Source organism: Lampetra planeri, chromosome 1 (assembly GCF_965212315.1).
Source record: "Lampetra planeri chromosome 1, kcLamPlan1.2.h2, whole genome shotgun sequence".
Lineage (NCBI taxonomy): Eukaryota > Metazoa > Chordata > Hyperoartia > Petromyzontiformes > Petromyzontidae > Lampetra > Lampetra planeri.
The window spans coordinates 33819370-33837192 of NC_136107.1; the positions used below are offsets into that span (position 1 = coordinate 33819370).

The following is a 17823-nucleotide window of genomic DNA, read 5'->3' on the forward strand; positions in this document are numbered from 1 at the left end:
TGGGCTTATAGGTGGCCAGTTCAATAGAGCAAGGGTTGTTGAATCAATCTGTGCGGAGGATTTGATGGTAAGTGATATCCCTCTCGTATGCGTAGTCGATAAAAAAAAAGCATTGTTATTTCTATTATCGCCAATGGCTCAATCGCTCGGAATGCGTCCTAACTAGTCCGATTTCGGAAGTTACGCAGGTGTTGAGCCTGGATATATCCAATAAACATGGGTTAAATCCACATGCCAAAGCTTGCCCAATGTTGGTCCAACGTTGGCATGTTTTCTGGGCAGCGCTTGGATGATGGGTGACCACTGCGTACCCTAGGTTTTCATCGGTGGCTACGGGCTGCGTGTCGGCATGTGCAGTAACATCAATCGCCGTGCTTTCTAAGCCCCCATCGTGTGTGTCTACGCTCAACGTTGTCAACCAGCCCACTGTGAACCTGCGGGGTTTATGAACGGTCAAACATAACGGCCCACGACGGCCTCGGCATGGGGTGAGGCCCTCATCCAGCAGTGGATTGACGAAAGCGCTGCATATGTTACGTGATATCATCGTTATCATTGGGACGGGAGATGAACACAGAGACGGAGGGAGGGAGGGAGGGGTGGGGGGGAAGATGAGATGGAGACCGGCTCATGGTGCATCATGCAGGGCACGTTCACGAGTCGCCCTGACAACGGCGATGCAGGGGGTATAGAGGGGCGGGCGTTGACCGGGGAGGCCAGAGGATCAACCCCGAGGGGGTTGGGGTTCGCATCCCCCCCTTATCCCTCCGTGACGCGCATGGCCCGACTACAGGCGCTAATGAGCGCACGGGAGGGGGTGTTGGTGGGGGGGGTAAGGAGGGGGTTGTGGAGTGAGTGGGAGTGAGAGCGGGCACGTCCACGTGTGTGGGAAGCGGTGGCGCGGTGGTTAGCGCGACCAACATCGGTGATGATTATCTGAACCGGTCCTGGGCCTCTTCTAGGTCGACTCAACCTTAAATGAGTACCTGGTGCGGTGTGTAAACATCGCTACTGGGGAGATGAAGGCGGCCGGGCGTGGTGCTGGCCACCCAGCCCATCCTGTACCGTGCCGGCCTTTATAGGTGCTCGCTAACAGCACTTGCCCCAACAGTCTGTTAAGGCTATACGGGGGATATTTGTATTTGTTTGTATGTATGTACGTGCGTTACCAGGTACTGTATGTACATTTTTACTGACACCGACAGAACACAAGTTTTGGTTACGACTTAGTTCCCGCCCGGGTCGTATATGTTTTGTTATATAGTCATGCCACATAGGTAAGGACGATCTCGACGTGACGGGCCTTCTTCGAGAAAGTTGCTAAAACCTATCGATATGTTGAAAGATATCTGTCAGTGTGATGCCATCTGCGAATCGTAAAGCAATAACACATTGAGCGCATGCGAGACATTGCGCGACAACGCGTGTCTGGACGAGGTGAAGGGTGAGAGTGGGGATTGCACGCCACTCATCCACCGTTGCCATGAACGAGCAATTGCGGGAGTGAGATGACGCCTTTGGCTGAACCCGATGAAGGTAGTGAATAAATAAAGACCGCAGGTCGTCTCCACGCTATTGTGTGTTGAAATGTTTTCGTCCATCGGATTATGAGCCGTCCGAATTAAGTGTTTTACATCAACCTTGAAGGCAAGCAAACGCTGGACGAACTTCGACTCTCGGGGTCTCAGCACAGATGTGGCTATTGTGCTGCTTAAATAATATCGGCAAGAATACATAATTTAAGCCATCATCAAAACATCAGATGTACACAGATCCATTGTGCGATGTCGTGCAGGAACGTGCTGAAGATAATTTACAGAAATAATGTGCAGCTCCTTTATCAATCTGCTGCTGAGATGAAGACTTCCTCCCCACTCCAAGTCGGTCAGGATGAATTCAGGCATCGCTCGCTACTGATGTTAGCCTCTGCCATGAATCGAACACACTTTCATACGGTAATGCGTTAACAGTGCGCTAATGCTCTACCCCCATGCTTAACATGTACATTTATACATAAACAGACCCACACGAGTACTGCACAATCTAGGAAACCAGCAGCAGCATTGGTTGAACAAGGCCTGGTTCTTCTGATGGGGCATAAGGATGCTGAGATCATCATGGGACCTCCTTTGCCAGTACCAAATATGAGAATAGGTTTTTCCCTTTTTTCTGGCAACAAAACAGGTGTTAAGATGTTAAAACACCAAACTGAAACCTTTTACAAGGAATCATGTCTGCAATAACCACAATTATTGTGGTCAGCTGCTCACCCCGAGCTCTCATTACTCTGATAGTGCATTGTCTTTGTGCGGTACGCCATTTGGCGTCCTCTGGTCTCACACCGTTTTGAGACTAGGCTCAAAAGAAAGCTGTCTCTGGTGTGGACCAATCAGTTTCAAAGACAATGCATATATTATCAGAGTATGTTTGCTGTTTGCATTCTGACCACAAGTATTGTGGTTAATGCAGACATGATTCCTTGTAAAAGGTTTCAGTTTGGTGTTTTAACATCTTAACACCTGTTTTGTTGCCAGAAAAAAGTGGGAAACCTATTCTCAGATGCTGAGATCGTTCCATAGTTTTGCTTGCTCAAACACACGCCACTTGAATAGGCCGAATAGACTCGTGTGTTTGTGTGGTGATTATAACGGAGTTCTGCAGCTGGAGAGTGGTGGTGGTGGTGGCTGGGAGTTGGGGCTTGGCAGAGGTGTTGTACACAGGCTCTCATTGGGGAGCTTATCGCTAAATTGGGATGCGTTGTTAGGAAAAGTCGAGCGTCAGTGCGGGTCGTTTGGCTGTGTGTGTGTGCTGTGGGGGCGTGTGTCTGTGTGGTTAATGCAACGGTAGTGCAACGGTGAGCGCGCTGCCCTATGAACCCGGCGACGCGAATTCGATTCCCGCTCACGGACAATATCAGTGACAATTTTTTGAACTGGTTCTGGGCCTCCCCTAGGTCGACTCGGCCTCAAATGAGTACCTGGTGCGATTTTTAAATATCGCCACTATGGAGACAAAGGCGGCCAGGCGTGGCGTTGGCCACTCACCCTCCTCGTGTGCTCTCCCTGCCTTTATAGGTGCTCGCTAACAGCACTTGCCCCAACATTCTGTTCATGCTATGCGGGGGGATCTTTGTATTTGTGGCTAATGCAAAACAACAGTCTTTAAGCAGCAAGACACGTATCTCGATTTAAAGCTTTCGTGACTGCAGGGATTCATCTTCTTGGTTCTTTCGGTAAAGTCACTTAGAATGAAAATAATAAAATAATAAAAATAAAACATAATAAAATAATTCTCACTAAGAGAATAATTCTCACTAAGAGAATTATGTTATTATGTTAAATTTTTATGATTTTATGATTTTCCTTCTACGTGACTTTACCGAAAGAACCAAGAAGAAGACATGTATCGTCTCGACGTAAAATTACCGTACAACGTTAATGTTTTCTACTGAATGGGCCGCACTGTTATCAAGTACGGCGCCCCACGATAGCGTATAGCAAACCTAGGGACATTGCGTTAGCATCGTTTAATTAGGATAGTTGAGGGTGGTTTAGAATTGTATCGTAAAACCCGTTGCTCCACAAACCTCTACTCGGAGCACTAAACGTAATTATAATTTTTATTAAATAAAATGTCGAGATGATATGTATTGCGAGATTGTTTTTTTATGCTGTAGGATTTCAAGAATATTATGGCGAAATAATGACGTTAATGGGAGCTCAAATTTAAAAATTAGATATATTTTAAATGTACCGCGTCAGTCTTCTGCATTCAGTATTGTCGCCTCTTCGGTGACGCTATTACACGTCTGCTGAACGCCTTTCTCTGCAGTTTAATTTCAATGTTTATTTGTTACGCGGAAAATCCCGTGTAGCCAGTCACCCCCAGCGAGTTTCGGTGGCAAATTCCCGCAGCAGCCACTCCTGTTGGGGCGGTGAGGAGCCCAGCCAGCAGCCCGCAGACGAACTTACAGACACAGCAATTGCCTAATGAACAAATATCAAATCGGCGACGTTTCGGGCAATTGCTCATTCACGGCACACGAAACCTCCACAGCACACCAAAGCAAAACGCATACTCGCTTTCAACATGTTGGAAAGTGTGAACGACAAAAAAAACCACACACACTAGCAAATCATCACATCAGGTCAGTTTTAATCTCACAATATGGGTACGTTGTTGTGTTGATGTTTGAGTGTCAATAGTTAATAAAAGCATTTGCTGTGCAACCCGTGCGGCAACGATCTGTCGCAGGGCTTGTGTGAAAGCATGCGCCCCCTGGTGGGTGGATTTCAAAATGTCCCTCGCGGGGATCACCCAAGGCGGTGGCTCTGAACCGGACGAATCGCGGACCCCGAGGAGGTTCAGTTTCAGTTGCATTTATTAGGAATAGCCCTGTGAGCCATTCGGCTCTTGAATCGGGTGCAACCGCAACAAACAAAAAACTGAAGCATGACCAAGAAAACATCTTAATGTGACTAAGTGCAAACAGAAAATCCAGGAAATGACAGCAAAACATTCCACAAAAAGCACCGTACACCAACGCTGTGTGCCAAAATCCCAGTGGGATGCAAGTCAAACAACAACAACAACAACCACAAGGCAACTTAGATGAAGGCCATCAGTCTAACTCCGTACTACAACAAAGTGCGTGGTAACGTCCCAAGGGGGTAAGTCGAGGTGATTTAGAAATGCGTGGAATGATATCATACGTGAGAGCCATGGATGATTAATCGCGTTTGACTCTGGCAATGTCAAATGACTGCGGTATATATTGACTTAAAGCTTCCGTGACTGCAGGAATTCATTTCCTCCTGATGACGATCGCTTGTATTGTGATCGAAACGTCGTAGTTTTTTTGTTCATTAAATTTGTTTTAATTTGGACCTATCTTGATTTGAAGCTTTCGTGACTGCAGGAATCCATACTCTTTGGTTCTTTCGGTAAAGTCACGTAGGTAGAAAATAAATCACGACGTTTCGGGCGCAACACAAGCGTCCATCATCAGGTGAGACAGCTGATGACGGACGCTTGTGTTGCGCCCGAAACGTCGTGATTTAGTTTAATTTGAACCTATCTACGTGACTTTACCGAAAGTCCCAAAGAATGTAACTAGCAATATAATTAAAATCCCTAAGGTAACCTGGAATAGATTTAAAATACCTTTCTAAATTCACTGATCGTCAGAAATTTTGGTTTCCGAGAATAACCGGCGAGCGCAAACACGTGACGCATGCAGAGTGTCCGTGCGGTGTTTTTATTCGCTCGCAGTTACTCGCTAGTGAGGGTACCTCCCAACATTGACAATTGTTTAAGATTTCGATTTAAAGCTTTCGTGACTGCAGGGATTCATCTTCTTGGTTCTTTCGGTAAAGTCACGTAGAAGGAAAATAATAAAATAGTAAGAATCAAACATAATAAATGTTATTTTTTATTTTAGTATGTTTTCTTTATAATGTTTTTTTTTTAATTAGTTTATTATTTCCCTTCTACGTGACTTTACCGAAAGAACCAAGAAGATTAATTGTTTAAGATATATAGATGTGCCTTACTCGTACATTTATTTCTCAGAACCATGTTGGGTCAGGCAAAGGGGGTTTATTTGGTTGAAACAAAATTCAACAAGAAGTCGTGCAGTAGTAAAAAAACTAAAGATTGAGAACCACTGGCCTTTTTTTCTTCTAGATTTGAAGTTTTCGTGACTGCAATGATCCATACTCTTTGGTTCTGCCGGTAAAGTCACCGAAAGAACCAAATAGTATAACCACTGGGCTCACACATTCGGATGGATTCTTTGACGGGATAGACGATGTGGTGCTTTTTGCGAGGCCTGAACAGGGATAACTTCCTCTCGTAATTAGCAGCGTGCCGACAGCACGGATTTGAATAGAATCGGGAAAAGACCAATAATAAAGTAGGGGGTAAAAAAACAAAACCCACCCAGGTTGTAAGACAAGTTTCGAAACGCGTTTGGCGGAACAACACAAGTACGACGTGGTCCAGATGTCTTGTGACCCACCCACCCCCAGTTCATTCTCTAAAACTTTAAAGCGACGTTTATTTTAAAACTGAAATTGATATGCAAACGAAAAAAAAGTCGTTCAGGGTCAATTAATTTGGGGTCACAAGACATCTGGACAACCTTGTAGTTTCAACCAATCCAAGGAGGCAGTAGACGCTTTATGGATCGCAGCGACACCGCCAGGATATACATTGATGGCGCATTCGTTGGTGAAGTTCCAGGCACTAAATAATGTGATCCTATTAGAATGATCGACTCTTTGTTTTTTTCGGTAAAGTCACGTAGAAATGAAATAAAATACATAATAGAATACGACGTTTCGATTGCAACACAAGCAACCATCATCAGGTGTGAATTAATGCAAGCTCGGAGAGAGACACATACAGAGAGAGACAACACAGACACATACAGAGACACACACGCAGAGAGAGAGACACACACAGAGATAGACAAACACACACAGAGAGAGAGAGACACACACACACACACAGAAACTTTTGACTTTCAAACAACTTTTATTGCCGCCAGCAGCAACAGCACTGGAGGCGATTTCGATTCGAAATACACAAAGTCACCAGCAAACAAAAGAAAACAAACGCTACAAATCCACGCGCTGTTGTGCTACAAGCACCGCCACAACACGAAAGAAAAGTCACGTGGTGGTGGTGGTCATCGCGCACGCCACGGTGACGAGCGAGCGCTTCAGCAGGTGAACACGAGGGTGCCGTGCACGCTGGTACAGAGGACTTTTCCGGCTCCCGAGCGTTCGAAGAAGACGTGCACATCACCGACATGTGTGTGGTATGCGTGCTCCAGCCGGAGCCACACAGAGAGAGACACACATGGGGGGAGAGACACATAGAGAGACACACGCAGAGAGAGTCACACACTCTCTGTGTGTATGCGTCTCTCTCCGTGTGTGTGTTGTTTCTCTCTCTGTATCTGTCTCTCTCCGAACTTGCATTAATTCACACCTGATGACGGTTGCTTGTGTTGCAATCGAAACATCGTATTCTATTATTTATTTTATTTCTACGTGACTTTACCGAAAGAACCAAAGAGTAATTCCTGCAGTCACGAAAGCTTAAAATCAAGTTAGAATGATCGACTTTCTAAATTCTTTCTGCCAGCTTTTCTCCACGTAGCTTTGTGTGTTTGTTTCTTTGCGTCTGTCTTCATCTCTTAGCGTGTCTCTTTATCTCTTTGTGTGTGTCACACTGTTTCTTTATCACTGTGTCTCTGTCCTTCCAGGACGTCTGCCCAACGTGGCAGAGTAGGCCACAAATACCGTTTCGAGGGCCTCTCTGGAGCTGAGCTCCAGCTCTTCTGCCAGCAATGGCGTGAGCAAGGAATTGCAGGGTTGCACCTTTTGATCGGTGTAAAATTAGCTAGAAGAGGGGGGGGGGGAGTGAAAGCGACCATGCAGGGAGGTGATTGTGGTAGATTTCTGCGTGGTTTGAATAGACTCAGACATAATGTCATACACTTCTCATCCAATTCACTGCTCGTCTTCAAAATCACAATTACATTTTAATTTTAAATGCTGTGCCAATCTTTATTGGCGATATAGTTCAACTTTGACCATGATAGAACATTTAGATTGCATTTACCGTATTCTCAGGATTAGAAGACGCTCCGGAAGACAAGACGTGCCTCAGCACGTGTCTCCCGTGTCAATAAAGGAACACGAATCTGATAGGACCATTGCTTCCACATAGGGGCCGTCCATAAATGACGTCACGCTATTTTAGACGATTTTTGACCCCCCCCCTTTCGTCACACGACGTCACAAAAAGTCAGACCCCCCCCAAATAAAACTTGCTTTAAATCGCTTTAAACTATTGTCATTGCAGTGCGTATTTAATGTGGCGCTGCACTCTGATGTTGTAGGAGAAAACATTTATTAAAAAGTCTATTTAATTAAGTAGAACGTATTGTCTATATTTATTTAAAGTTGCGCATTTTGATGTGACGTCACATTTCTCAACCCCCCCCCCCCCCCCTTTGTCACACATCGTCACAAATGTCTGACCCCCCCCCCCAGGTGCGTGACGTCATTTATGGACGGCCCCATAGGCAAATAACGGGCGTCTTATAGCTCAGAAAATACGCTGTAAAAAATGTTTACATTTGTAAGTAACATTTACAGTAATTACGATGTCACGAAAATGTGTTCCGCCTGAATAGATGGCATTGGGCTGCATGTGTCAAGACCAAATCACGGGGAAGTCCCCCCGATCTCGAGGTCTAAGCAGCAGGGCCGTGCCTCGGGGGGTGGGGGGGCGCCCCCCACCCCCGCCTTCAAACTAAACCGGAAGTATTACATCAGACACTGTGACGTCGAAGCGCGTGCCCCCCCCCCCCCCCAAAGCGCGGGGCCCAGGGCGATCGCCCCGATTCGCCGTACCCTAGGGACGGCTCTGCCTTAGCAGGATTGAGGCTGGATAGTGCCTTGATAGGTGACCACCACGCACGAACATGTTACCATGGGGGGGTGGGGGGGGTGACGTGGTGGGCAGCAGAGGGCAGTGCAGAAACATCAATTGGTGTGTACTTCTATGCCCTCGCATCTATGCGCACCGACTTCGCCAACCCGCACTGACCGACGTGGTGAACGAAGTATGGGCGCCACGGTGGCGAGATGTGAACTTCCTCGCCTGGTAAACACGAGGCCGTGAGTTCGATCCCGACCCTGACGCCTGCATATTTGGAGTTTTCATGTTCTCTTCGTGTTCCCTTCGTGTTCTCTTCATGTTCTTTCCGTGGTCGCGTGAAATTTTCTCCGGTTTTACCCTCCCGATTTAGAAACATGCATTTAGAGTATTTGGCAGATAATAGATTTCCACGTGACGAGCCACTTCGCTGAGTTATTATTTGCGGGCTTTACCTGGTAAAATAAAAAAAATAGTTTTAGTTTAAAATCCCCATGACGGCGCATGTCGTGGCTTGGAGGGCTTAAACGATGGGTGTATTGAGTCTCAAGACTCCTCCTCGGGAGGATTCTGACCACGTGGAGCCATCTGCTTTGTTTCGAGACTCCACTCAACGCGTTAGATGTGCTCCAACACGTCACTCGGCACTCTCAATCAAACATCGTCGTTTGATGCACACAGTGAACTTGGGACTGTGTCTGCACGTGTCCAGACGAAACGCCAGTTCGTGTCTTGTCACGGTGTATGCGAGCGTGTCTCAGTGGTGTGTTTGAATGTGTGGTGTGCGTGTATCTGTCGTGGGGTGTGTGTTGTTGTGTCGTGTGCTGTGTCTGCGTGTGAGCGCGGGGCACGAATTTTGGCGACCAGGGCTCGATTCCCGCCCACGGCCAACACCAGTGACAATTATATTAACCGGTCCTGGGCCTCCCCTTGGTCGACTCAACCTCAAATGAGTATCTGGTGCCATGTGTAAACATCGCCACCCCCTCGTGTGTCGTGTCAGCCTTCGTAGAAACTTGCTAACAGCACTTGCCCCAACAGTTTGTTAAGGCTATACGGGGGCTGTTTGTCTTTGTGTGTGTGCGGTTGTGGTGTGTTAGTGAGTGCGGGTCGTGGTGAGTGTGTTTCTAGGGGAGCAGTGGTGTAGCTGTGAGCGCGCTGCCCCACGAATCCAGTAAACCTACGTCGACTCAACCTCAAATATAGTGGCGTGTGTGTGCGCGGGTCGTGATGTCGTGATGTGGTGGCGTGTTGCTGGCCACCCACCCCCTCGTGTGCCGTGCCGGCCTTCACAGGTGCTCGCATAACAGCACTTGCCCCGACAGTCTGTTTTTGGTCTATACGGGTGGTCTTTGTCTTTGGTGTCGTGTGAACATGAAGAGGCGGCTTCTCGCCCAAGAGACACTCAGCCTCCTGTTTGATCTGCCCTCGCCTCGGTGACGTCATTCACCTCATCCCTGCGGCACTCAAATCCCCCTACAGACCCCGGTCGCCGCTTGATGATTGAATGCGGCTATGCACACGCGTGTCTGTGTGTGTACATGTGGGGAGCGGTAGTGCGCTGCGCTACGAACTTGGCCACCCAGGGACGATTATCTGAACCGGTCCGGGGCCTCCCCTAGGTCGACTCAGCCTCAAATGAGTACCTGGTGCGATGTGTAAACATCGCGACTGGGGAGACAAAGGCGACCGGGCGTGGTGTTGGCCACCCACCCCCTCGTGTGCCGTGCCGGCCTTTATAGGTGCTCGCTAACAGGACTTGCCCCTATAGTCTGTTAAGGCTACACGGGGGATCTCTTTGTACATGTGACCCCCAGTTCGATTCCGGCTCACGGACACCAGCCCTGGACCCCTCTCCTAGGTCCACTCGGCCTCACATGAGTACCTGGTGCAACGCGTAAACGACAGTCGGGAAACTAAGGGAAACAAAGGCGGCCGGGCGTGGTGCTGACCCACAGTCTGTTGAGGTTTAACGGGCGACCTTTGAGTGTGGGGATTGGTGGCGCAGTGGTTAGCACACTGCGCTACGAATTCGACAAACCTGCCGGGCGTGGTGCTGGCCACCCGCCCCCTCGTGTGCCGCGCCGGTTTTCATAGGTGCACTTGCCCCAAGATCTTTCGTAGAGCTACACGGGGAATCTTTGTCTTTGCGTATGCGTGAGTTGCGTGCGTGCGCCTTTGTGAACGTGTGCGTGTGTATTAACAGACGCGTGCGTTCTGGTGTGAGTTTGCTTTGCACATGAGCGGAGCCCACCAACCCAGCATCCACCCACACACCCACCCACCACCCATCCACCTCGCTCCGTCAACCAATCAGAAGAGTCGAAGGCGATTCTACAAATAGGGGCCGAGAACTGGACGATCCGAGCACTCACAATATCATCCGGCCGGTGACGCTACCGCACGTGCAGCGGGGTGCAGCTGTGTGCAGCAGGTTGCAGCAGCGTGCAGCAGGGTGGAGCTGAGTGCAGCAGGTTGCAGCTGTGTGCAGTGGCGTGAAGCAGCGTGCAGCAAGCGCAATTGAGCGCAGTGGGGTGCTGAAGTGTGCATTGGAGTTCAGCTGGGTGCGGTGGGGTGCAGCAGGGTGAAACAGGCTGCAGTCGGCGTGCAGTGGGGTGAAGCAGGGGGCAGGGGGCGACCCGAGGATTAGGAGAGGAAGCGTCTGTCCGTCGCACAGGTTTATTTTGCGGCTTCAGCACAGTCGAGTGGGGGGCGAGCGGACGAGAGGCAGCTGCGATCGACCTTCAGGTGAGTTCACTGGGCTCCTCCACCACGTATCGGCGCCCCGTGTTATTTTTTTTCGCGAGTCTCAAGACACTTTCAGGAACATCCTGATAGTATGTTTTTTCAGAAGGGGGTTGGGAGGGTGAATTTGCGAGAACTTTTCCCGAAAGTAGCAAATTTGAATTGTGACGCCTGCAACACATGGACCATAACTTCTGTGTTTAGAATATTATCACGGCATCTTTAACATCCAAATGTGAACTACACGGTGTGTATTGTCGATAACTCGTAGTCTTACGAAACCATCGTGTTTTGCGTTCACGTCTCGGCACGATCGCTGATTTTCTCTATCGTGCGTAAGTGTCAACTCTAACTGTTGTTCACTCTGACCTTCCATGGCTTTAAATGTTGACCCCTTTAAATATTGCTGCTGCTGCTGTTGTTGTTCTCCGTCTATTTTCGCTTTCCTCCCAGGAGTCAAACTCACAGTAAATGTTTATTTGGTGAGGCTCAGGTTTAAGGGGATCGTTATTAGGTTCGCGTGACCAAATCACCCGGAACGCGCCCCTATCTTGTCTGATCGTGGAAGCTAAGATGGGGTGAGCCCGGTTAGTGCTTCGATCGGCGACGAATCGTGCGTGAAGCTGGTGTTATCGGCTGTAGGGCTACGTGTTGGGGCAGCCGTGCAGGAATATACATTGTTGCACTCTGTTTCTATGCCGCGTTCACACTGTTCGTGATGAACACGACGATTTAAATTCGATTTCTGACCAGGATAATGTCAGCGGCGAGCGGCGACATCTGAAACAGGTTGTGGACAACACATTCACCAATCCGCGCTGAGCAGCATGGTGAAGTATGGTCAAATAACCCCTGCGGGCCGCACGGTGTGGGGAGGCATTCATCCAGCATGGATGTATGTTGAGCTTCTTTTGCACCGTACGTAGCCAACCGTGCTCATCGGATGTGCGGAGGAAGGACAACACACACAACACAAACAACAGTTCTAAATGAATTAGTTTTCAATCTAGATTTAAAAGTGCATAGCTCCAGTGGCTTCCTCATATTGGCACGAAGAGCGTTCCAGACGGCCGCACAAGCGCATCTGAAAATGTCTAATGCAGTGACCGTCTTTGTTATCACAAATTTGAATGCGGTTTTTGTGAAATGCACTACTTAATAGAAATAGCAAGACAGCTTTGCTTACACAACACATGATTTATGATCATTATTAAATACTCGACTGGGTTAAAGGTAGCTGAACTCACGTCGTGCACCACGGGGGGATGAATGACTAGGGTTACTGATGGTGCGGATCGTACGTTTAAGAGACTTAACGTGCCAGTTTATGTTGGCTCGGCTCTCTGAGTGAAACCAGTCAACCTCCAGGCTGTCATATTTGGGCCCCCAAATTAGAAAATGTATGGTTTCTCTCTCTCTCTCTCACATATTTTTAGTTATATACTCAGCTACGTTTGCTAAAAAAGAAACTCAAATTTCTCGCCATTCACTAGAAATGCTGTCACTCAGTCTCAATCTTCTGCAAGAGATGTCTATCACGTTGCCGGTCATCAGTGACTGATTAAAGTTTAAATAAATAGAAAATTTTAATTAGGCCAAAGCACCCATTTTTTTGTTTGAGCCTCCCAATTGGGGGTGTGGGGGTTTTATTGTTTTTAGGTCCTCTGAAATTTTTTATCGCGAGTTTTATAACGCTGCTGAAAAAGTCTGGAGGCGAAAATATAAATGTTCTCTTTTTTAAACCCGGGCACGCAAGAGCGAGCATCTGCAGGTTTTGAAGGATTCCGAATCCAACTATGACATTTTTGATAACTCGATTTTTAAGTTTAATTGTTGGGTAAAGTGTGACTCCAATTTCAATAGAAAGCGGACAAAATGATTCGTTAGTTACAAATAACCAAATTTCGATTTAAAGCTTTCGTGACTGCAGGGATTCATCTTCTTGGTTCTTTCGGTAAAGTCACGTAGAATGGAAATAATAAAATAATAAAAATAAAACATCATAAAATAATATAATAATATTAAATACAAATAACCCGATGGTTAAATTCATATTCACGATGGAGATGGAGTGGAAATTCCACTGACTGTGGAGATGGAGCGATGAAATTGGCTCCTGCACAGGAGCTGTATAGATCGCTACATCGCAGGACTTTGAGAGAAGCTGGCGGCTTGGGGAGTCGCGCGTTCAGCGGCGGATTGAGATCCATGGCTGTCGATGAATGTTTGAAACATCGGTGGTGACTGCGCGCAAATTACTTTTACATTCAACGCAATCGTTTCGCCGCGTAGTTTCAGTTGTTTGTGCCATGTGGTCCCGGTGAGGACCTGTAAACGTGTCATGTAATGTGTAATCGTATTTGTAATGTCAATGGTGATGTAATGTTTAATGTGGATTTCTGTCTGCTTCATTTGCAGTGCTTTATTTGACACGGTTTTGCTTCTGTCATTGTTGGTGACGTGGGTCACTCTTTCAAATGACACTCACCTGGTTCAACGAAATCAACTTGAACATTGTATTTGCAATCTCTTGTGTCATGTCATGTAATGTCCTTCTAATGTTACATGCAATTTATGATGCAACTTATTTGAAATGCAATGCGCAATGCCGTGCAATGTTCTACGTCATGCTCTGTAATGCGTTTTTGAAATGCGAAATGCATTTCAACTGTTTCCAAACATGCCAGCCGCTTCCTTAAAATATTGTACCTATCCTATATAACCTGCTTCTGCAATGCGGTGTTGTTCACCTTTGCTGTCAACACACGTCAATTAGGTTCAGCAGGAAGCATTGCCGATGGCTGGGGGGGTCGAAATTTACGATGGAGTGGAAGCCAAGGAAAGGAAATTCTGAACATTTGCCAAACTCTGTTTGGCATTTGCCAAACTCTGTTATTTGGCAAATGAGCTTTGTGGGTTCTCAAGTTTTTCTGGACGCCCATCACATCAACTGGATTGCAGTGATAGTGATGACAACACGCGGGGATTTCTCAGCATGTGTGTATATATGTATATGCGATGGTGTACCTAGCCTGGCACAAAGGCTGTGGTGATGTCACCGCCACGTTATGGTAAATGGCGCTTGATGTTGTTACGGTGGTTATTGTACTGCGCTACGAACCCGGACCACGCGAGTTTGATTCCTGGCCATGGCTTATCGTGGTTATCTGACCCGGCCAAGTACGTCTTCTAGGATGACTCGGCCTTAAATGAGTATCCTATTCCAGCGTGCAAACATTTATAGCACTGGGGAAACAAAAGCTGTTGAGCGTGGTGCTCTCTACACCACCCATCTCGGCGTGCTGTGATAACCTTCATAGATGCTTGCTAACAACACTTGCCCCAATCTGTTAAGGGCAACACGGGGGATCTTTGCCTCTTTGTATTATGTGTGTGTATGTAGTGATACAGGGGCTAGCGCATGGGGCTCTGCTCCTAGCCATCTCACTTTTGTCCCCAGCCATGGCTATCGTCAGTGACCAGTGGTATATGAGAGCTTTGTTTTGGGCACTTCTATTTCATCTAGAAACCTAGTGGCGGTGTGTAAACATCAGCTCTGGGGAGACAAAGGCGGTCGCGCGTGGTGCTGCCTACTCCACCCCCTCGTGCTCACATTTCCACACTGTGCCGGCCTAAATAGGCGTTCGCGAACAGCACTTGCCCCAACAGTCTGTTAAGGCTACACGGGGGATCTTTGTCTGTGTTCGTGTCTTTGGTTCGCAACAAAGGTGGCTGGGCGTGGTTGCTGGCCACCCACTCCCTCTCCGTGCCGTGTTGGCCTTCCTTCATCGGTGCTCGCTAAAAGCGCTTGCCCCAGCAGTCTGTAAGAGGCCACACGGGTGTTCTTTGTCTTTCAGTTCGCAATGGATGAGTGGGACGAGGAGCAGTTCCGGCGCGAGGTGGACAGCCTCAAGTACCAGCTGGCCGTCAAGCGCGAGTTGTCCTCCCAGACGATCCCCGAGTGAGTGAGCACACGCGCGCTCCCGATCAAATGTGCATCGTTCCCTTCCCTCCGCCTGGTCGCCTTCAATGGAGGGACGAGCAATTGAACGATTTGCGGTACATTATACAAAAATTTGCATTCAATAAAAAAGTATGCACAATACTTGAGGGCAAAAAGACCTCATGAATGTTATTGGCCAAATAATCTCAATGCAGGACCCTCTTTTTGCAAAGAAAGCTCCACAGCTCAGATGATGCTGGCTTGGGCCCAATAAAACTGTACGCATGTACGATGAACTTCTTTCGCAACGTACGTCGTCAACTGTGCTAATCGGAGGTGTGCGGGAAGGACACCAAACTAAAGACGGCTTGGAGACAGGCCCACTTATACCTCTCTTCCACCGTTCCACTGAGAGCCGTGGCCAAACCAGCCCGGCATGGTTCAGGAGGCGCCAGGTTGTTTTTCCACTGCCGAAGCCGAGCCGTGCCATTGCCGACACGTGCAAGGAACGAGTAGAGACGTGGCGTGCGATAGGTGACTAATGTCACAAACAAGGAACGAGACGTGGCGTGCGATAGGTGACTAATGTCACAAACAAGGAACGCAATGCATGTATACCAACCCCCGGCTCTGCTCGGCCTCAAGCCAGATTCAGATGTCTCATGAGAACAGTGTATCACCGTTCGGTTTTGCCTCGGCATGGCAAATAACCGGCGGGGAAAGAAAGCATGCACACCGTGAGGCACTGACGCTGGTTCAGCTCAGATGTGGCAGTGGAAAAGGGCTGATATTATTACTGGGTTTGCGAATCAGGCCAGCAGAGACTGCTTTTTTACGCCGATAAAATAACAGCGGCGACGCGTGGGCCCTGTCCGCAGGCTTGTCAAGTGGATCGAAGACGGGCGGCGCACGGACCCCTTCCTCAACCCCGAGCTCACCAAGAACAACCCCTGGGTGGAGAGGAGCAAGTGCACCATCCTGTAGCCACCCCCCGGGGGACGCGAGGAGGAGGAGGGGCAGGGAGGGGAGAGGGACAGGAGGCGAGGAGAGCAGGAGGAGTGGAGGCCTTGAGGTGAAGAGAAGAGGAGGAGTGGAGGTGAGGAGATGAAGATGGGAGGGAGGAGAAGGGCGGAGGAGATCAGTGGAGATGAGAAAAGGAGTGGAAGTGAGAAGATGATGAGGGAAATAAGAGGAGGAAAGAGTAAAAATGAGATGAGGAGTATAAGAGTAGGAGTAGTGGTGAGTTTGCGGAGGTTAGGAGGATAAGAAGGCTAAGGAAATGCGATGGTGAATGCCTCTCTTGCTGACAACCTGAGCAAAGGAAAAAGTGTGGGGGTCCGGTTGGGGGTGATTTATGGGGACCAATAACGGAACAGTCTGCGATAAGATTCTTCACCGGAGGAGGGAATGCACACGTGACTACACGATGCATCTGTGGCCACCTCCCAAACTGGGTGATCAGCTGAATCATTGAGATTCAGGGCCGCGATTTGAATCAAGTATCGATTCCCTTGATTCATTTTTTACCACCTCGTTTGTATTGTTCCGCGATCGTTTTCCGTCTCGTTCGTACAGTTTTGTTCGATCCATGGGCCTAAATGTGACGTTAGCATAGCCTGTGCAGTACGCATACAGCGCTTTTGTCAATCCACTGCTGGATGAAGCCCTCCCCCACATTGCGCAGAGGAAACAAGAAACGCACGCCATGCAAATTCACACGGTTCCCGGCATGCGTTTGTTTGTCCTCGGAAATGTTCACCGAGCAATGATTTTTTGCGTTTCAAGCGGCGCTCACGAGGCGGCGTTTTGACTTCGCGAGGCGAACGTCACCCGTGATGACGTCACTGGGCAGGACAGGAGAGGTCGGCACTGCCTTTTAGCGCTGGTTTCTTCCCCATCCAATAGTCCATGAGATGCTTCAAAATGAGACCGTTTTGCCGGAATCAAAGTATGAAAAATAAGAATAGATTTTCCCTTTTTTGGCAATAAAACGGGTGTTAAGATGTTCAAACACCAAACAGAAACCTTTGTCAATGAATCTTAAGACCTGTTTTATTGCCAGAAAGGATACAACCTATTCTTATTTCTTTATAGTCCATGAGATGTCTCCTTTGTCGACACCGCGTGAGGTGGCCTAATTTTAGCAGTTTCAATTTATCTACGTGGCTAGTGATAAACACTTGGAATGAGTGAGACTATCAAGTAATTTACTTTCATTTTCCATCTAAATAAATGGGTACGACTGAAGTTTTGCTACTTTAGGTGGTACCGAGTTCTGCTCTGGACCATGAGTGGGCCGATTGATCTTCGATCTCATGACAAGTTTTGTGCAACCGTTTAATCAATTTTGGCCAGTTTTCAACATTGTAAGGTCCCTAATAGCAACATCGTTGTTGTACTACAATTATGTTTATATTGGATCATATGTACAACAGGGCAGACATGCAGACAGATTTTATGCTTAATGCTCTCAACCCTCATTGGTTCATACGTTTAAACGAAAGACGAAATGTGAGTTTACTTGTAAATTAAATCACAGTCCCAAATCATGACGGCAGAATGGTTAGAGCGAGTTGTCGGGGGAGGGTGGTGGGTCGGGGGTTGAATTTCCATCATCAAAGCAGCACACGCCCCACCGTATGAACAACACTGAGTAATCACGCGAGCCAGACCTTGTATAG

The 17823-nt window shown here is 47.9% G+C and overlaps 1 protein-coding gene across 1 annotated transcript; it reads left to right on the forward strand.

Moving 5' to 3' along the window:
- The first annotated feature begins 15062 nt into the window (after nt 1-15062).
- Nucleotides 15063-16126, forward strand: LOC144718664 (guanine nucleotide-binding protein G(I)/G(S)/G(O) subunit gamma-13-like). The gene is made up of 2 exons (XM_078594135.1): nt 15063-15160; nt 16021-16126. Exons 1-2 carry the CDS (start codon nt 15063-15065, stop codon nt 16124-16126), a joined length of 204 nt encoding a protein of 67 aa, XP_078450261.1.
- Nucleotides 16127-17823: the final 1697 nt, after the last annotated feature.

Bases quoted from the DNA above. Each gene is read 5' to 3' on its own strand.
- LOC144718664 (XM_078594135.1), top strand. From the start codon at position 15,063: ATGGATGAGTGGGACGAGGAGCAGTTCCGGCGCGAGGTGGACAGCCTC. The intron at 15,161-16,020 runs GTGAGTGAGCAC...CCCTGTCCGCAG, and splicing joins TCCTCCCAGACGATCCCCGA to GCTTGTCAAGTGGATCGAAG.